The 18,787-nt window shown below is 37.6% G+C and overlaps 6 protein-coding genes and 2 non-coding genes across 8 annotated transcripts in view; 4 read left to right on the forward strand and 4 right to left on the reverse strand.

Annotated features, from left to right (window-relative positions):
- The window catches only part of LOC111471489, a 4,200-nt gene extending 3,662 nt beyond the window's left edge, over positions 1-538 (reverse strand). The window contains exon 1 of the mRNA XM_023117199.1: positions 103-538. Coding sequence (XP_022972967.1) covers positions 103-498 — 396 coding nt within the window. The 5' untranslated portion in view covers positions 499-538. The remainder of the gene's footprint in view (positions 1-102) is intronic.
- Positions 539-1,220: 682 nt separating this feature from the next.
- On the reverse strand, positions 1,221-2,396 carry LOC111471413 (chlorophyll a-b binding protein 4, chloroplastic-like). The gene is made up of 3 exons (XM_023117135.1): positions 2,154-2,396; positions 1,664-2,079; positions 1,221-1,575 (listed from the first exon to the last, which is right to left on the reverse strand). Exons 1-3 carry the CDS (start codon positions 2,357-2,359, stop codon positions 1,439-1,441), a joined length of 759 nt encoding a protein of 252 aa, XP_022972903.1. The 5' UTR covers positions 2,360-2,396; the 3' UTR covers positions 1,221-1,438.
- Positions 2,397-3,488: 1,092 nt separating this feature from the next.
- LOC111471418 (expansin-A1-like) lies at positions 3,489-5,021 on the reverse strand. Its single transcript, XM_023117139.1, has 4 exons — positions 4,917-5,021; positions 4,700-4,836; positions 4,296-4,608; positions 3,489-4,221 (listed from the first exon to the last, which is right to left on the reverse strand). The coding sequence occupies exons 2-4, from the start codon at positions 4,830-4,832 to the stop codon at positions 3,915-3,917; spliced, it is 753 nt and encodes a 250-aa protein (XP_022972907.1). The 5' UTR covers positions 4,833-4,836; positions 4,917-5,021; the 3' UTR covers positions 3,489-3,914.
- A 3,319-nt stretch (positions 5,022-8,340) lies between these two features.
- LOC111473267 lies at positions 8,341-8,425 on the forward strand. Its single transcript, XR_002715619.1, has one exon. It is a non-coding gene; the product is annotated as a small nucleolar RNA R44/J54/Z268 family (small nucleolar RNA).
- Positions 8,426-8,493: 68 nt separating this feature from the next.
- On the reverse strand, positions 8,494-9,955 carry LOC111471485 (photosynthetic NDH subunit of subcomplex B 4, chloroplastic-like). The gene is made up of 6 exons (XM_023117193.1): positions 9,685-9,955; positions 9,559-9,594; positions 9,299-9,458; positions 9,154-9,209; positions 9,000-9,071; positions 8,494-8,920 (listed from the first exon to the last, which is right to left on the reverse strand). Exons 1-6 carry the CDS (start codon positions 9,868-9,870, stop codon positions 8,807-8,809), a joined length of 624 nt encoding a protein of 207 aa, XP_022972961.1. The 5' UTR covers positions 9,871-9,955; the 3' UTR covers positions 8,494-8,806.
- On the forward strand, positions 8,511-8,589 carry LOC111473317. Its single transcript, XR_002715635.1, has one exon. It is a non-coding gene; the product is annotated as a small nucleolar RNA snoR122 (small nucleolar RNA).
- Positions 9,956-10,190: 235 nt separating the features above from the next.
- On the forward strand, positions 10,191-12,023 carry LOC111471498 (uncharacterized endoplasmic reticulum membrane protein C16E8.02). Its single transcript, XM_023117210.1, has 4 exons — positions 10,191-10,780; positions 11,226-11,288; positions 11,364-11,435; positions 11,532-12,023. Exons 1-4 carry the CDS (start codon positions 10,433-10,435, stop codon positions 11,643-11,645), a joined length of 597 nt encoding a protein of 198 aa, XP_022972978.1. The 5' UTR covers positions 10,191-10,432; the 3' UTR covers positions 11,646-12,023.
- A 3,713-nt stretch (positions 12,024-15,736) lies between these two features.
- LOC111471270 (NAC domain-containing protein 100-like) lies at positions 15,737-17,238 on the forward strand. Its single transcript, XM_023116996.1, has 3 exons — positions 15,737-16,093; positions 16,162-16,439; positions 16,519-17,238. The coding sequence occupies exons 1-3, from the start codon at positions 15,904-15,906 to the stop codon at positions 17,086-17,088; spliced, it is 1,038 nt and encodes a 345-aa protein (XP_022972764.1). The 5' UTR covers positions 15,737-15,903; the 3' UTR covers positions 17,089-17,238.
- The last annotated feature ends 1,549 nt before the right edge of the window (positions 17,239-18,787 follow it).

The following is an 18,787-nucleotide window of genomic DNA, read 5'->3' on the forward strand; positions in this document are numbered from 1 at the left end:
AAAAAAAAAAAAAAAAAAAAAAAAAAAAAAAAAAAAAAAAAAAAAATGAGGAATACCAACGAAACATCTGGAGCAAAGAGTAGAATCGATAAGGGGAAGTACCTTAGAGTAAGGCAAAATATGATCATAGTCATGACAAAGACAACCGGGGCAGCCAACAAGCTTTCGGAAAACAGTGTTACCAAGAGCATCTCGGCGCCACCGATCTGGGTCCCTTCCTTTAATCTTCTCGGCCTTATCCCAACATTGCTGCTTCACACTGTAAGGAAAGCTCCGGGGATTGTAGTCTGAAACTGAGTCGTCGGGAGAGAGTTTTAGGTCTCCGAGGAGATTGGCTTCGCTGGTGACAAGGTCACGGTCCAGAAGGGAAGTAGAGGGGCTGAGCCTCGATGAGTTAGACCCATGACGTCTCGATTCGAACCTCGTTGAAGGACTGGTTCGGTCCCTGAGAGGTGATGAGGGGCGAGTTTTCTTCTTCGATTCTTTGCTCGACCTCATCTCATCATTCGGTCGTTGGCGGATAATTTGAGCGGTAATAATGGGAAGTGGCCCTTGTTTCGTTTCACTTGTTAAACGACGTGTCGTCAAAGGATTATTGAATAATTCCCCAAAAAAATAAAAATAAATAAATAAAATAAAATAAAATCGACTTTATTAAATATTTTTCATCATTTTTTTTTAATTTCTTTGTGCAACTAAATTAACCACATATATATATATATATATATATATACTCTAATATAAAAAATAATTTTAAACTTAAAAAAAAAAATCAATTCATCTGGTGAATCATCTTGAATTATATATAACATTATGTCACGGTAAAGGTTTGAGTAGTATTATTTTAAGATATAAAGTAATTTTATTTTGTATTTGTCATGAATTGAGAGAAACTTTGAAAGTGAGATTTTGTACCGTGAGAAATACATCTGTAAACACTTTGGTTACTGTGATTTGTTACTGCCCATGGATTTTAAAGTGCGATTGATTTTGTTTCCCGACTATAACTATTGGTATTAGAATATTTTGGTTGCGACATTTAGGTAGAACAAGTCCAACATAACCAATCGAGTAACAATTTGCCAAACTAATTCTCGAGGAATTTCTTATAAATAGTTGACTCGCTCATGAAACTAACATTAACATTAGAGTATTTGGCCAAAATAGTAAGCTAATGGGATTGTAATATAAGCTAAGCCACAAATTTGTACTGCCAAGCCTGGTGTAACATCCCCAAAGTTGATTTGAATATTAAAAAGATGAATGTTGTTGAAGGAGGTGATACCCCAATTCATGAGTGAAGGATCATGATCATGTCATTTAAACAACAACATCCAAGCCCACCCCTGTACACGGATATCCACATTCCCCATTGCAACACACTCTCTCAAAACAATTCTTTTCAAGTTCATTTCAACAACAATCTTCAAACCCAAATTTAGTTGCCACTGAATGTCTGGACAATGGTGTTGTGCCATGGGTCAGAAATGTGCTGCAAAAGGTTCTCAAATGGCCCCTTTCCGGTCACATTATGTTGCACGATGAACCCCAAAAACGCCAACATTGCAAGCCTCCCTGTACCAAAAACCCAATTCACAGCATCGTAAGCCACAGCTCCTAAGATCAAAATCTAAAATCTGGGTTTTCTTTTTGAAGATCTTACCATTGGCGATTTCCTTCTCTTTGGCTTCAAGAGTGGGAGCGAAGTTCAGGGGGTTGAAAATACCACCAGGGTACCCCACTTCATTTGGGGGCAAACTGTATTGCTTGAAAATGGGATCTTGGTTCACGCTTCCTGGGTTTTTAATGTCCTGCCATCTCCGGATTTCGACGTAATGGAACAGGATGAACTCGATCACGAACAGAGTTGAAGATGACGCGAAGTACTCTGCTTTTCCGGCGTCGTACCATTGAGGTGCGTTGATGATTCCGATCTTCGTGAAAACCTCCGGCAGAAGCATTCCGGCCACACCCAGCATCGCCCACCGCCCGTTCACGAGCTCCGCTTGCACGAACCACCTCAGATTCTCTGGGTCCTCCGCTAAACCCAGTGGGTCGAATCCGTTGTCGCCTGCAAGACTACATTTTATGCGAAGGATTAAATTATTGCGAATCTGAATATAAAAGGAGCTAAATTATGTTTATGGCTTTACCTGCCATTTAAGTACGCCGGAGATGGCAGACCAGGCAACCATTCTCCCTTCTTGGCTTCAACCTTGAAAGATGAAGGCGATGAAGCAGCCACCGGTTTAACCGACAGCTCACGGTGGAGTTTACCGAAAGACCCAGTAAGGAACCTCGATCGGGAGGCGAATGGCCGTAAAACGGCGGCGGAAGCTTGAGTGGTGACGGTGGCCATTTCTCCTTAATGATCTTTTCTTGGGGTTGAGGAAGAAAATGGATATTGCAGGCCTTTGTAACTTCGCTTCAACGCCGTGTTTGTGGTTCTCGTTCGCTCTTCAGATCCGACGGTGGATCGACAAGATTCTCAGGATCTAACGGTCAAGGAAACGATGGGGCTTATCGCTTTATCCTTTTGAGTAATATCTTTCAATATGTTTCTATGTTTTCATTGGATGGGTTATGATACTGTGGGGTCATGTCTGTCCTACGTGGAGGGTGTTCTTCAAGAGATACGATTGTGGAAATATACCCACGTGGAATCGTGGCTTTCCAATCTGAGATCGACAGCTGGCTCTTTCATCAGATGAAATCTCAACTCCACACCAACAAAATAGTTTTATATATTAAATATTAAATGTTTATGATTGAAAATATTTTTATCTTTAAATATTTTATCTCTATTATCTAGTCTAATTGGGCTTGAGATTGTCTTTCCGAAGTTTCAGCGGCCCAGTATCAAAGTTGGGCCTCAAAGTTGGGCTAGACAACGCATTTGAAGCCCAGAGAACCCAATGACCAAAGTCAAAGCCCAAGGTGTGAATATTATTTCGGCACTGGCAACATGCAATCAAGCGTCGAATTCATATTCTAAATCGAGGGAATATCATCCCTTGACGTTTCTGTAATTTCTTAAATTCTCCAAAAACAAACAGTAACCATTCAAGTTACCGTTACCTTAGTCCGTTACATATTATCGTCGGGCTCGTGATTTTAAAATGTGAAAGATCCCTTCTCCGGCACACCACCCGTGTCTAGTTTTGATACCATTTGTAACAGTCCAAGCAGCCGCTAGTAGATATTCTCCGCTTTATCCCGTTACATATCGTCACATGTCTCACAGTTTTAAAGCATGTCTACTAGAGAGAGATTTCTACACCCTTGTACACACAAATGTTTCGTTCTCTCTGCCAGCGATGTAGGATCTCACACTAGTAACATGATCTCCTTTGTTTACCTTTAATAACCCTCTACCTCTTGGCCCGAATACCAACTTCTTGGTCTCACCGCTTGTCAGATAGACGATGGAACTAATTTATATTTAACAAGTCCCTCATTTATATGTTACTTATAAGTTGAACATCTCATTTAACACAAACTTGCATATATTTAAGATAAAACCAGAAAAACAAAGAAGAAAACAACTGAACCAACAAACAACCTAACACTAAACTTATATTATATAAACCCCACACAGCTCTAAGCTAACACAAGAAACAAAGTGGCGGGTGTGAAATGCCTACCGCTGCCAGTATCCTCTCTCTGCCATTGCGTTAAAACACACACACAAGCAGAACGACCCCAAGACCAGACCCAAACCCCACATAATAATATTCAAACAAACTCCCTCTAAACTACTAATTCTGAACCACAGACCACACTGGAAGAACACATTAAAAGCCGTGCCCATTCCAAAAACACCTATTTTTAACACAGTTTCCTATAAAGTAAGGAAAAACACAAAGAAAAAAGTAACGCCTCTGTTCTGTTCTGTTCTGTTTTTTTCTTCACTTTCATGGGAACTGAAGCCCACTATAAGTCTGACCAAAGCTCCACCCAGCTGGTGCTACGCTATTGGATATCACCGTCCGGCCATCGCCGGTGATCACTTTGAACGACAGGCTTTGTCCATTCAGATATGAATTGCTCTGCCAGTTCTGCCCCCAGTTCCTCGACATTGCTTCCCACCCTGTTTTCGACCCTTTGATCCATACCCCATGAACATCCCCACCTCCACCAACGTTCGTTACAAGAACTAAATTGAAGTACGAATGCCCGTTTATTGTGAATCTTATGCCTCCTTTCTTCTGACAAGACACCCTGCATTTGCATATTCGATTCAGCTTTTGAGTTCAGCATTGAGCGAATTAGTCTAGAAGGGCGTATATTCATACCTTCTGTAAGCCACTGGGACGACGCCTGCTTTGAATTGAGCGATTTGCTGGAAGACGGGCTGGGAGAGGTCGAAATGGTGCTGGGGAGGATTGCACCAGCCGCCGGCGTTGTTGGGGAGTGCATTGTTTGGTGGGCAGAAGTTTGTGGCAGTCACCACAATGGAGTTTGGAAGACACCATTTTGGATCATTTACGCACTTGATTTCGAAGCAAGCTCCACAGCTCAGCCCATTGTTGAACAGGGCTGTGCTTAATGCCGCTGTGTTCGTTCCATACCCTTGGCTGTACAGGTTCCCATAGCCACAAGCTCCTCCTGCAAAAACCCAGAAAAAAAAACTAGTTTCAACTTATGGGTTTTGTAAAAATGTGTTCAAATTGTAGAAAGTTTTGATTTTTTTACGTACCCATTGTGCCAGCAGCGTCGCCCCCACCGTAGAACGTAGCGTGGGCATCAGTCCAACCTCCATTGTTGGCATGAACAGAATCACATCCCAAAGAGAGTAGAAGACCCACCAAGAGAGGTCCAAGAAACGCCATTTTCCTACACAAAAAACAGTAAACCCCTCGAAAGAAAAACTCTAAATCACCCTAAAAAGCTGGGAAATAGAGAGATTAACTGACCTCTTCAAATGATCCACAACCTGTTTGTGAAAATGCCTGAGAGAAAAAAGAACCAAAAAGTGGCAAAGAAGAAGGGTTTCGTTGGGGAGGCCAGGGGAGGAAGGTGGGGCATATATAGAGAAACTGGAGAGACCAGAAACGTTATTTGGCGATTGCTTTACCCAACGCCACAGCAAACAACCGACGTGTGGGGGCCCCTCAAACTGCCATGTCCAGACGGTTGCTGTCTATGGTGGGGGATAACAACTTTTCATGAAACCACGTGGTTTCTGAAGTATTGTTCAAGGAGTTCCATCACTTTGTGGCCATAAACATGGTTAAGAACTCAACCTTCCAACAATTAATAGCGTTTAGAGACCCAAAAAAGTGGTCAACCTTTAGCTTTAATGACAGTTAGAGACAGTTAATTGCGCAGCTAATGCTATGCCCATACCCTTTTGCTTTGATAATGCCATATCCTTCGCTTCATTTGTTAGCCTTCCCTCTTAAAAGGATTTCAACCCTTCCTTTTGGGCCTTTTTTTTTTGTATCATTTCTTGGTTGTAAAGCATTAGCTGCGTAGGCGTGCTGTTTGAATATATGCTTAAGCATTCAGGCATGGGAAAGCAAAATGGAAGTTCATGTAGGACTCGTTCAAAAATTTAAATGTGTGCACTTTTTGGTCCGTGGAGCCAAAATCAATTTAAAACATGGAAAGAAAGGCGTTCAATTTGGACACCATGATGCAACCTACCTTATTCTTTTCATGAAAAAAGGGCTGCATTGGGTTCGACTAAAATAGAGCTGTTTGAACCATACAAACTCATATCTAGGGACTAAATTCTATTTTTTTTTTGAAATCCGTGCAAGCTAACTAAGTTTCATGAACAAATGGGTGAATCCATTATCCAAACTAAAAGGTTGTATCATTATTTTCATGTGAGGTCTCGAATGGGTTAGAAGAAAATAACCAAGTATTTTTTATAAAAGTGTAAAAATCTCTCCCTAATAGAAGTGTTTTAAAATTGTGAGGCTGAGTAACGAGCCAAAACAAACAATATTTGCTATCGGTGAACTTGAGTTGTTACAAATGGTATCAAGGAGATATATTGTGAGATCCCATGGTATTAGAGTTAAACATGAGGGGTGTGCTACTCTTAAGGGGATGACTGTGAAATTCACATTGGTTGAAGAGGAAAACAGAGTATTTTTTATAAGGGTGTCAAAAGTTCTCCTTAACATGTGTATTTTAAAACTGTGAGACTGACGGTGATACGAATTTTCTATAGGGGTATCGAAATCTCTTCTTAACATATGCGGTTTAAAGTCGTAGGGCTGATGACAATAAGTAACGGGCTAAAACAGATAATATCTACTAGCAGTGGGTTTAGGGTATTATATTCCATCAACAGTGCACTCGTGAACGAACAATCACAAGAATCATTCCCCTTTCACTCGACTGTGCTGTCTCTCTCGTGTCAACATCTGATTGGATCTTCAAAACATATCCAATTCAAATGGTAACAACAAGAACAAGTTTAGTTTTGGACTTTGGAGCATTGCATGAAGAAACGACATGAACCCTCCAATGAAAAAACTTGTCGTTTAACATCATCGGAAAGGTCTCTCTAATACTCACTACACGTGGATGATGTCATGCATGCAGCTTTGTTTGTCCTTGCCTTCCAAAGAACAATTCCATAATTAATTCGGAGTTTAATTATAAGATTAACACTTAATTTTGTTTAATAATAATTTAATGAGTAATAGTTTAGGGTTTAGGGCTGTGGGACTCTCCTTGGCTTTAGCTTTACCATCCTCCATTTGTTTATGAAATTACAGGTCATGCCTTCCACTTCACTCTTCATATCTGTAACAACTTTTGCTTTCTTTCTCCAATTATTTTCACCACCTTCCCTTCCCTTATCTCCTCATCTATTTTCTTACCTTTTTTTTTTTAATCATACAAGCAGTGAATTGATCTCTCTACGAGCTTCTCGGTAATGACTCCATCTATCGATAGAAAGTCATATGATGGTAAACGGGCATGTTAGGTTTGGGAAGAGATGGGATCGACCGTGTTCTCCTGAGAACACGGATTATGTTCTTATATCAAATTTAAATGATTTTAAACATGCAGTCTAAACTATACATAGGTTTATACCGCCTCAAAATCGAACCTTCCATGAATAAGAGTTGTAACAATAATTAGCCACTATGTAAATATAGCCTTAAAATACATTACTAATGATAGTTTGAACAACATTTTCTTCCCATCTTCTTTGAAGTTTATTTTGTATGATCGATGTCTAGATTCATATAAAGGGGGTGTAGTTTGATGGAAGCGAGTGATGGGGTGGCACCGACACGGACACGGACACGGACGGGGTGGGTGTGTTGGAGTGCAGTTGTGTTGTGTTGTGTTGTGTGCAGAAAACAAAGTGTGTAGAGCCTGTGCTCCTCTGTTGTCCTCTCTCATCTTCTGTTCTGTTTTGGTCACTTCATTTTGTGGGTTTCAGAGTAGAGATACATTTTGATGGGCACAGAACCTAAACTACAAACCAAAACCCATTTAACATTTCTCTCTGACCAATTCTCCCAACCCCTTTCCTAAAAGATACTCACCAATTTAAACCCTCTTTCATATCTAACTTTTCAAACTACCATATCACCACTTTTTAGCCTTTGATCAACTCTTTCCAAAAGATTCTTTCTATCTTCCAAAACCCATATCGTCTTTTCTTTTGTGGTCTTTCCAACAATAACGATAAACATGAACCGATGGAGTTCTCTCTCTCAAAACTGATCGTTTTACATGTGTATTTCAACGTGAAGAGTCGACTGAAAGATGTTAGGTTAAGCCGATACTACCAACCTTATCGTAAAAAGTTATGTGCTTCCGAATAACTATAAGATATAAAAATCCTTAAAATTTCTCCCTCATATGTTCAACTGCGACTGCCTTCTTAAAAATAAATACACATAACTCAAGTTTTTATTGTTAAATTAAATATAATTATTCAATTTAATAAATTTGAAGTAAATACAACCAATGGGTCCAGAACAGATAATGGGCCTCGTTATTGGGCTCTAGATTTCATATTGGACCGTCGAAATCCATGTTCGCTTCGTTTGATCAACGGTCGTGATTATTGAACGCCGTACCGAAAACCCTAGCTCAATTCGTTTCATATTTAACTGCATTTTCATTCTTTTTGAAGTTCCATTCTTGAGATCAATCCGTTGTCTCGTTTCTTCTTTCACTTGAATCAATCCTTAATTTTTGTCGTAGTTGTTATTCTTTCTCACGTCGTCTTCATGCTTTCCAGATTTGTTTCTCTGAAATGAACTTAATCTGAAGCATTGAGGCTCTGCCTTTTCATGGAACTTGTTCTATTGTGTTTTTCATTTCGTCGAGATTTGATGATTCGTCTTTTGGATCAATTGAGCAAGTGACGATGAAATAGACAGGGACATCAGTACTCAGCTTGAGAATGATGATCGTCTGTTGGGAATCTCTCTGATGCTCTTACGACCTAAGATTTTCATTTCTTCTGTTCTAATATCCTTCTTCTTTCACTCTTTTTGAACCGAAATCTTTATAATCTCGAAATTTGCCTGTGATGTATTGAATTGCACGTATTACCAGATACAAGAGTGATGATAATACAAGATTGTCACTACCTCTGAGGCAAATTCTTTGAATAAAGAAAGAACTGATGTTTTATACGTTTTCGATGGTTTCTGCTGATTTACATTTTGTTCTCTGTTCTACTGGGAAGGAACTGTGAGATTGTTACTGAAACACAACCATAGAGTATTTCAATGAAGCCCAAGGCTTTTGATTTTATACGCATAATGAATATGCTGTATTAAGAACATAAATGGATGCCCAAAATCTCGTTCATCTCTTATTTCTTTCCGGCTTCTTCCAACTCTCGAAGTCCTCCAACCTTCTGTTCAATCTCCTCAATCAGCTCCTCCCTCCATAGCTCTGCTCTTGCTGCTTCTTCAATGTCCTCTTGCTGCAATATCAGATAGAAACTAAGGCAAAATAATTGAGTGAAAATTATGGTGTCATTGTTCCGGAGTTGGATAATTCACCTTCTCGTAGACCCAATGTCCTGTTCCATCGCCTCCATCTTTTCTGTACACCTCTGAATCATAATATGGATCCTAAAAACATAACCTTGAAGGCCTGAGACAAAAGTTTTATTATACGTAACTCAAGCAGAATGAAACTAAGGATATGGTTTACCTTCATGGAGCCAAAGAACAGACATCCCCAACAAGTGAACATGATGTAAAGACTATCTGACATTAACCAATGGTTAAAACGAAGGTTAGTTTTACTAATTGTAACTTACAATCTACAGAAAAGTCAGCTATAATCAAACACTTACAGACATTCTTGATAGCTTCATCACTAAGATGCACTATGGATTTGTGGGTAACAAGGTCTCTTTGTCCGTCCAAGTGATCAACTAGAACTGCCATAAGTGTCCAATCTGGGAAAGCATTTACTCTCCCTAGAGACCCTATTTGGCGCTTTGAACATTCAGGCTATTTATTTCACAAAAACATATGGATGAACTAACAAATATTAGGCGAAAGAAAACCCGTTTCTCCTAACCATTGAATGTGAGAATCAAGAGCTACTTACAAGTTGTCGTTGGCTGAAAGCTCCAGATTTTGGAAGCTGCATGAATTGTAATAAAAAGGTCAAATCGATCACGTTAAAATGGATAAGAGTTTTGAGACAAAAAGGAAAAAGGATTAGCATACATACCAGTGTCGAATATGGGATGTGGGCCGATTTGTGTGGGTGGAGATTAGAGGAGCTATACAGGGTTTGTTTGATAATGGTGAAGCCTGCGATAGCCTTAGCCATTATTGCAGAAGAAAATAATGTACCTTTACCTGGGTTTTGGAATCTTATTCTTCCTGGAGAAGAAAGAATGGATAAGAGAACCATTTCTATCCACACTTTCCCTGTTCGGCATAATCGTCATAGCCGAGAAATCCCTCGAACCACTTCCCCTAATTCGTCATGTTGGTCCAATTTAGAGCGACGGTACGTGTTGTTAAGGTTCTTCAAAATTGGCCTATTAACTCAAGCTGGTTAGAGCGTTGGGCCAGTATCACGGGTTACCCTGCCAAGGTCTACAAAGTCGTTCTGTTCTGCCTTCCCTAATATTTATTTTTCTTTTGGCCCAAACGTTTCTTCAATTACAGTTGAACAGAAACCACCAAATTTTGCTTCGCATATGCATCACGCACATTTATTTTCATTATGTAAATTAATAGATTAGAAGGACCATTCCAGAATTTGGTCCATTTTTTATGTTAACCACCCCAATTACTCCACTTAAGTTCACCTTCTCGAATTATTAATGGCCCCAATAAACACATCCTTTTAACAATTGTCTAACCCTCTTAATCTATTCGGTTATCTCCCTTTGCACGCCTCCCCTCTTCTGAGAACATTTTCCAGCAATCGTTTCGTATTGGGGTTGTCTATTTTCCCCCAAAATTCTATGGGGAAGACTGCATTTTTTGATCTGGAAAGGCACTACGCCTTCTATGGCGCTTATCACAGCAACCCAGTCAACATTTTCATCCATGTCCTGTTTGTTTGGCCGATTTTCTTCACCACTCTCATGTATTTGTATTTCACCCCTTCTTTCTATACGATTCCCAAATCCCCTTGTGGGTTTGATCATGGCCTGGTTTTGAACTTCGGATTTCTTTTCACCTTAACCTATGCTGCATCTTATGTGATTTTCGATAAGAAAGCAGGGTCCATGGCCGCTTTGCTTTGTTTCGTCTGTTGGGTTGGAGCAAGCTTCATCTCCAATAGACTTGGTTATTCCCAGACTTGGAAGGTAAATTCCCACTTTCTCTTCTTCAATTTAACTCCAGGTTCTTGTAGTAAATTTGTTTGTTTACTCTTATTGAGTGCACTGAAGTTTCTTCCTTGAAATTTCCTTGATGGGTTTTTACTTGCCTCTGCTTACAATCACTATAAGCTTGTAATCTGATCTAATCTGGTTGGATTTGGAAGATGTGTTAAAAGTTTTGACATCTAAGTGGCAGCAAGTTGGGGCCATGTGAAACGGCACTTGGGGTTGATATTGCTGCGCATGGAAGGAGCTTTTATTGCCTGAGCAGTTGGTTGATAATCATAATAGTTCTTTATTTATGACAGATCCTTAGCCTCACCAAAATTTCAAGGCCATTTAGTCCTTGCCAGTTAGAAAACAATTTCAGGACGTGAGGAATGCTCCATACTTCATACGCTAACCTAATTCATTTTTTGTTGTATATCAGGTTGTACTGGCTGCTCAGCTGTTCTGTTGGACAAACCAGATTATAGGCCATGGAGTGTTTGAGGTTAGACAGATCACTCATCTTGACAAATTGATTGCGTCTGTTCTTGAATCTAATTTAATTTGCATTTTTCAATAGAAACGTGCACCGGCTTTGTTGGACAATCTTGCACAAGCCTTTCTAATGGCTCCATTCTTTGTGTTTTTGGAGGTATTCTTTGTCTGGTTTTCTCATCTTCTGAGGGTTGTTTATTGGTGTGGATAATGAAGTAAAGTAGCTTCGTTGTTCCTGTTGGTTGATTTGCAGGTTCTTCAAACTTTATTCAAATATGAACCATATCCAGGGTTTAGTTCAAGTGTGCAAGCAAAGATAGAAGCAGATATAAAAGAGTGGAAAGAAATGAAGGAAAAGCTCTCTTAGGTTGAATCGTCTGGACTTCAATATAAAAAAAAAAAAAAAAAAAAAAAAAGGTCTGATCTAGGTTGCCCGTCGTAAAAATAGTCTGGAAACTACTTACTTGTTTACTGGATCTTGAAATGCATGTTCTAAGAACTCAAGCCCAACGTTAGTCTTGGCTTTTTTTTTAGGCTTCTCCTCAGAGTTTTAAAACGCCTTTGCTAGGAAGGTTTCTGCATTTATTAAGGAATGATTTGTTCCCCTCCAATCGAGGTGGGATTTAAAATCCACTCCCTTGGGAGCCGAGCGTCTTCATTGACATATCGTTCAATGTCTGACTCTGAAATCATTTGTAACAACTCAAAACTCACTATTAGCAGATATCGTTCTCTTCGGCTTTCATTTCTACGCTTCCCCTCAAGTTTTAAAACACAAGGAAAGGTTTACACACTTATAATAAGGAATGTTTCGTTCCCCTCTCCAATCTTCAACCGATGTGGGATCTCATATTAACCTTCCTTTCTTTCGCAACAGCTTCTAGTTCCAACTTCCTCTGTGGATTGATTTCCAAGTAAGGCTGTGGTTTCTGTGCACTCATTTTCTGATCTTCATCATTCTGTTCCAACGTAATTGGTATTATTATCCGACTCTATCTCAAGAACATGGCTCCTTACTCAATTGGCAGCGAGTAATGTTCCATATAATATCACGGCACTCCATTGGCATGCTTCTCATCAGCTGATAAGCTTGTTCATAAACCCAGCTCGTCCCAGAATATCCACTGTGGATCCATAGTGTGCTTAAGCGTGGGTTGGATATTCAGCGTTTGGCCATAAGATCAAAATGCCTCCTCCCTTCCTCCACCTTTCCTCAGTGGCTATACAAGCTCACAATACTCCCAAGAAAGTTACAACATCAGGAGTCTAAGCTTCTCTCTTAATATCTTTGAGAACAGTGTCGGTGCATCCTCTGCATCACCATCGTTGCTAATGTCATCGTTCTCTTGTAAACTTGACTTCTGATTCATTCATTTACTTACTATTGAATCTCTCGGTTGAACCAACCTGCTAAAAAAGCCTCTTACTATATGAGTATTAGCGTTTAATAAGAGAAGTTCGTGTACCTACAATCTAGCTAAACCCGACATTATTTTCTTTTATTGACGCACGTTTAGATTTGTATTAATGTAATATGGAGATTTAAAAGGTATATTTCAAATGACAAATGAATTTTGCCAATAAAGGTTGTAATCAATCTTAATAAATGTTATTATCATATCCAACTTATTTTATTAATCACATTGATCATGCCTTTACATACAATAAATTATCTTTTTTTTGACAATTTATGTTTTATTCAAATAATGTTTGGTGCTTAATTCTTTGTTTTTGAAACTAAAAGCTTCTTATTAATAAAAATAATTATTTAGTTCTTAATTAATAAAAATAATTTTTTGTCTTTATTTATAAACATTATCTTAAAGTAAAAGAGTAGCTCCTCGTTTATCAGTAGTTATTACAAACAATGCTTACAATAGTTATCAGTAAGTCAAAGTCAAGAATTACATTCTTTCATTATTCTGGTGGTACGATAAAGAGTTTTACTAATTTATCCCTGGAAGTATACTTTACATACCAGATACATAGGTTTAACCATAAATTAGCGTTCATGGCCATGAGTTAGTAGTAGAATCCGTCCATAACATATATCAACAACGACTAAACTCTCTTCACTCGATTTAAAAAAACCGCCTTTCTTTATCGCTTGAACCTACCAATTTGAATTAAGATAAAGTTTAGTTAGGAATAAAGATATACATAAGAAAAGAAAATGATATTATAAACCAAGTTAGGCTGTCACATGTTTGATCATTTTCAAGCATGCAAACTTGGAAGGGAACAAGCAAATGGCAGAAGATGGTTAGGTAAATAAAATTTTTAAAAAAAGCTTATATTAAAATTAGGCAATGGTCAGCTTTATCTTTGAAGCATATATTTAATTAACATTATCTCATATGAATAAATGTGTTTCCATACACACTGAATATTTGATTATTTCAACCAATACCTAACTTTGGGATGTGATTTCTTTGATAACTCCATAATCCTTTCAATTTAATCTTGCTTTTGATTTTAATATAAACCAAAAAAAAAAAAAAACAAAAAAAACTTTTATAAAATATTAAAAAATTGTTTCTTTTTTAGATTCGATAGCCGCGCAGGTAATCCTTATACAAGGTGAGGTTCTTGTTCCAATATTGAAAGTACTTGAACCTCTTTTATTTCTGTCAGTCTACTCTTAGTATCTGCACACCCAAAAGAAATGGTGCACCTGCTTCTCGGGTATAGAATGACTCCAGTGCTTTAGAGGACTTTCAAGGGTCAGATCAATTCCAAAAATGGAGCCAGGATTCCTTCTCCTGTTTCTATTCTTTAAAGTGGCTTGCTTGGCCCCTTCGCTACTGAGCCTGAACTAAGCCGACTAGATCTTAAACCGCTTCCAGTTAATCTTTAATAGTTGCATTAATCTTGATTGAATTTGTTGAGTCTTTCAAGCAGAATCAAGCCCCGCCTTAAGTCGAATTCTCTCTATTATCAGAAGATACTATTACTATTGGATTTCATAATACCGTGACCAAAATTGAAAGAAACGGAAGAAAGAGATGTAGAAATGGAAAATTCCGAAACGAAGGGGGCCTTTTATTAGACATAAAGTTTATAAATAAGGAATTTCTTCTGACTGACTGATTTTGCATTTTTCGAAGAGAACACAAGAAGTGGAAAGAGTGAAATAGTCAGGTTACGGCGGAGAAAGAATATGCTTTTGACCCAATGAGACCAGAAAGAATAGGTAAGGTAGGCGAATGAATGAGTTCGGGAAGGTTCAGGTTAATCAGTCATAGTCCTGTTAAACTCGGGTTTAGAATTTTGATTTATTATGGTGGGATTGAAAAATATGGTGGAGTGAGTCGAGTTTTAACCTAAACCCTAATATTTTATTGTGGAAGGGGTAGCACTGCCACGTAGATCAGGAGGGTATAAAATTCAAGCAGAATGGTGAAGGGTGGAACGTGGTAAATTAAATCCCAACTTTGACCATCCGAATTTCCGTAACATGCAACGGCAATTGGCATAATTCCCCACACGTGTGCACGAGATTTGATTTACAGCAATATTTAATTTGAAAATATTATTATTTAAAAATTTTAAACACCGAGTTTTTACTATTTACTAAAGTAACATAAAATCAAAGCTTTGAAAATGACATTTGACTTGGTGTTATCATTTGTCAAACTAATACACACCTATTTGTTTGACAATTGCACCCAATAATTAGAAACTTTTAAAAAATTATATTTACACACGAAATTCCAATGGGAGAGAAAAATAAAATGATTAAAATTTAAAATAAATGGTTTGCCTCGTTATTATAATAAGTAATTAAAAATATCCCTAATTATGATTTATTTGCACAACATAGCTCCAAAGCATAAATATTCAAAATATATATAATTTCCTTAATTAAACGAGACAAGGTTGATTTTAGGCTCATTTTTATTTTAGTAAAACAAAGGAGATTTGTTGGATGGTCCCACCAAACTTGTCTGGGAATGGAATAATAATAATAATTAAAATAATAAGAGGTAGATAATTTGAATAAATGAGTTTGTATTTTACTATATAACCATATAAAGTTTGAAATTCATGTCCATATACATTTCCTTTAATTTTAAACTTCATCCTAATTCATACCTATTAGCCTAGGGGTCGGCTATCCTACCCAATTTTCCTTTTTTTTTTTTTTTTAATTTGTAAAAAATGTGATTGTGAAGCTAACCCTAGTGTGTAATAGACAAAAGTTGATAATATTTACTAGTAGCGATCTTGGGCTAGTACCTATAGAATTAGAGCTAACTCATGAAACATGTCTTAGCCCTTGGACGGTTATAGATGATATCAGAGTTAGATATCAAGTGAAAGAAACGACAAATTGTAAGATCAACCGTTGAAATATGTTTTATAAGGACGTGAGATGCTCAAAAATGGGTTGGAACTAAGCTCAGTGAGAGTTGGCTTAGAAAACACGTTTGTGATGGTCTTAAAAACCCACTATTTAGGGCCCTTCTGTTTCACGTTCTTATTTTCCCACTCCCCTTACCCAACCGTCTCTTTCTCCCCTGCTGTGTTTCTTCTTTGATTTGCCTTCTTCTTCCCTCCCTCCCTTCTTATACCTCCTTTTAAACCTCTGGAACTGCTCGTCATATTCCTAAACCCTCAAACTCATGGCCGGATATGGAGTTAGAGTTGTGAATGAAGAACATCACTTGGAATTGCCTCCCGGCTTTCGCTTTCACCCCACCGATGAAGAGCTTATTTCCCATTACCTCTTCGACAAGGTTATGAACAGCGCTTTCTCTTGCAGAGCCATTGGAGATGTCGATCTCAACAAATCCGAGCCTTGGGATTTGCCTTGTAAGCTCCCTTAATCTCTGTTTAACCTCTGTTTTATTTTCTCAACTCTGATGATTTGGGGGTTTCAGGGAAGGCCAAAATGGGAGAAAAGGAATGGTATTTTTTCTGTGTCAGAGATAGAAAATACCCAACAGGCCTGCGGACGAACAGAGCTACTGAATCTGGCTACTGGAAAGCCACAGGGAAAGATAAAGATATTTACAGAGGAAAATCCCTTGTGGGTATGAAGAAAACTCTGGTTTTTTACAGAGGAAGAGCTCCAAAAGGTGAAAAATCTGATTGGGTTATGCATGAATATCGATTAGAGGGTAAACTCTCTGCTTTAAACCTCCCCAAAACTGCCAAGGTACGAATTACTTCTCAATTTCGTTTGTTTTTTGTTGCTCTGTTTATTTTCCTGAGGTTTTTGGGTGTTTGATTTGCAGAATGAATGGGTGATTTGCAGAGTGTTTCAAAAGAATGTAAACGGGAAGAAGGTGGGTATCTCTGGGATATCAAAATTTGGCCATTCGATCCTTCCTCCGTTAACAGATTCATCACCGTTTAAAGGAGAAATCAAACGTGATGTTCAAACGGTCGGTAACGTGCCCTGCTTCTCCACCGCCATGGATTCTCAAAGAAAGCTCGAACCAATGGCTTCTTTGTCTTCTTCTTCTTCGTTCCCTGTAATCCCCAACCCACAAACGAATTCAGTGTATTCAGCCCCAAATCTGGAGTTCCCTGACTGCGTTCTTTTGCAAGAGCAACAATCCCTTCTCAGAACTTTACTCCAGACAGTCAATGGCGGAAACCCAAGAGAACCATTCAAAACAGAGAGGGACAAAATCAGCTGCATCTCGCAAGAAACATGCCTGACGACCGACATAAACAACGAAATCTCATCGGTTTTTCCGAATCTCGAAATGGGTCGAAGGCTGTTTGACAATTCTCAAGAAGCTCCCCCGTGTTCTATGGCGCCGTTTGACCTTGACGGCTTCTGGAACTTCTGCAATTAACAGAGGAAAGAAGGAGAGGTTGAACATGAAATAACGAATGGGAAATTTGGGACTTTTATTATTATTATTATCATTGTGGTTATTCAGTCGGTGGATAACTAATCTCTTTTTCTTTAATAATATCTTCTGTCCTATGGGATTTAGCGTTTATAATAAATCAAGTCTATTTTTCGTCTTTTTTTCTAACAAAGGAAAAATATATATTATTATCCTTCATGCAAACTGAGCATTTTTTTTTCTTTTTTTAAGCTCGACTTATTTTTTGTTTTTATATTTTAATTATACTTCTAATTAAACAATTTAAATCGATTAAAATAACTTTTAGATATTTAATAGATTCCAATTATATATATTTTTTTTTAAAAGTTTTTAATATAAAATTGAAAAAAATACGGACTAATTAGCAAATTTTTAAAGTCGTCAATATCTAAGCATTATATTAATCTAATTAACTCAAAAATGGATTATAAAAAATCAAAAAAATGATTTAATACAAAAAATGGAGTTAGTAACTTTAGTTACCAATATATATATATATTTTTTGTATGATAAATATTTATAAAAATCATATATTTAAAAATAAATAAAAACAATAGAATAGAAAATGTTTAGAAATTAGAATTCAATATATTTTTTAATTAAAAAAAAAACTATTATTATTTTGACAATATATCAAGCCGCAGCCCTGTCCTAATTCGTTCATAAGCTCCGATTATGATGGGTAAAAAGTAAAAGTAGACACGAACGGCGGAGATTGACTCAGCGTGGGGCCCGCCACTACCAATGGCCATTTACAATTACACCCTTCTCTAATGATCGACACGTCGTCAGCATGGCCACTACTTTTTTTTACCTGCCCATTTCCAATTGGGGGCAGGGCGGGAAGGTTCACGTCGTCGCTGCGTCACCGCCAAGCCGTCAAAATACGTACACCTTCTTTTGCCCACTCGTCGGCTCTTACCAGCCACGTCACCACGTTGTAAGCGGGTCCCACTCCTGCTTATTTACGGGAAATGACAAGTGGATGCAAATGATTGGTCTGTGAGAATTATGGATTTGTTATGAATCTCACTCTCAGCATCGGATCATATCTTTCAAAATTTGACCAATATCTTAATATAATATTTATACTCCATCCTATCCAGTCGTACGACGTCGCATTAAAATAGTCTCGTCGTTTATTTTATATTTTTAATATCATTGTCGCCTATTTTTTAAAAATTTGCACGAGATTTTATTGGAAGCAAACCAAAGTCTGACGTGTCGTGGGTTGACTTGGTCTTCAAACCAGGTGGCATACAAATTGTTGCCCCACTGTCAACCAATAACCCAATAATTTAGATCGAGGAGTTACACTACACAATAGAATATATTCAACATTTTATTAAAAAAACCCTCACTTTACAAATTACAATAAAAAAAAGATAAATATAAATATAATATTTGATGTTACCCACTCTAATTAACTTAAAAATTAAAAAAAGAAAAAAAAATTAAAATTATCCCAAATATATAGAGAAACAATGGTCTACTTATATATAACCTAAAGACAAGACATCAATTATGACATCATTTTAATATTTTATTTGATTTTATTTATGTTTGACAATTGAATATTTTATCGTTGTTTTGTTTTAAAGCTTTGAATGATAAAATTTATATATATATATATTTTTTATATGTAGGTTTAAAAATAAGA

The sequence above is a fragment of the Cucurbita maxima genome, unplaced genomic scaffold (genome assembly GCF_002738345.1).
Source record: "Cucurbita maxima cultivar Rimu unplaced genomic scaffold, Cmax_1.0 Cma_Scf00002, whole genome shotgun sequence".
Lineage (NCBI taxonomy): Eukaryota > Viridiplantae > Streptophyta > Magnoliopsida > Cucurbitales > Cucurbitaceae > Cucurbita > Cucurbita maxima.

Excerpts from the sequence above, each read along its gene's own strand:
- LOC111471413 (XM_023117135.1), bottom strand. The coding sequence starts at position 2,359 with ATGGCCACCGTCACCACTCAAGCTTCCGCCGCCGTTTTACGGCCATTC. Across the intron at positions 2,080-2,153 it reads CCGGCGTACTTAAATGGCAG|TCTTGCAGGCGACAACGGAT; the intron begins GTAAAGCCATAA and ends CATAAAATGTAG. Across the intron at positions 1,576-1,663 it reads AGAGAAGGAAATCGCCAATG|GGAGGCTTGCAATGTTGGCG; the intron begins GTAAGATCTTCA and ends TTTTTGGTACAG.
- LOC111471270 (XM_023116996.1), top strand. The coding sequence starts at position 15,904 with ATGGCCGGATATGGAGTTAGAGTTGTGAATGAAGAACATCACTTGGAA. Across the intron at positions 16,094-16,161 it reads CGAGCCTTGGGATTTGCCTT|GGAAGGCCAAAATGGGAGAA; the intron begins GTAAGCTCCCTT and ends TGGGGGTTTCAG. Across the intron at positions 16,440-16,518 it reads ACCTCCCCAAAACTGCCAAG|AATGAATGGGTGATTTGCAG; the intron begins GTACGAATTACT and ends TTTGATTTGCAG.
- LOC111471418 (XM_023117139.1), bottom strand. The coding sequence starts at position 4,832 with ATGGCGTTTCTTGGACCTCTCTTGGTGGGTCTTCTACTCTCTTTGGGA. Across the intron at positions 4,609-4,699 it reads CGACGCTGCTGGCACAATGG|GAGGAGCTTGTGGCTATGGG; the intron begins GTACGTAAAAAA and ends GGGTTTTTGCAG. Across the intron at positions 4,222-4,295 it reads GTCCCAGTGGCTTACAGAAG|GGTGTCTTGTCAGAAGAAAG; the intron begins GTATGAATATAC and ends ATGCAAATGCAG.
- LOC111471498 (XM_023117210.1), top strand. The coding sequence starts at position 10,433 with ATGGGGAAGACTGCATTTTTTGATCTGGAAAGGCACTACGCCTTCTAT. Across the intron at positions 10,781-11,225 it reads GTTATTCCCAGACTTGGAAG|GTTGTACTGGCTGCTCAGCT; the intron begins GTAAATTCCCAC and ends GTTGTATATCAG. Across the intron at positions 11,289-11,363 it reads TAGGCCATGGAGTGTTTGAG|AAACGTGCACCGGCTTTGTT; the intron begins GTTAGACAGATC and ends ATTTTTCAATAG.
- LOC111471485 (XM_023117193.1), bottom strand. The coding sequence starts at position 9,870 with ATGGTTCTCTTATCCATTCTTTCTTCTCCAGGAAGAATAAGATTCCAA. Across the intron at positions 9,459-9,558 it reads CTTTCAGCCAACGACAACTT|CCTGAATGTTCAAAGCGCCA; the intron begins GTAAGTAGCTCT and ends TGAAATAAATAG. Across the intron at positions 9,072-9,153 it reads TGTTCTTTGGCTCCATGAAG|GATCCATATTATGATTCAGA; the intron begins GTAAACCATATC and ends TTATGTTTTTAG.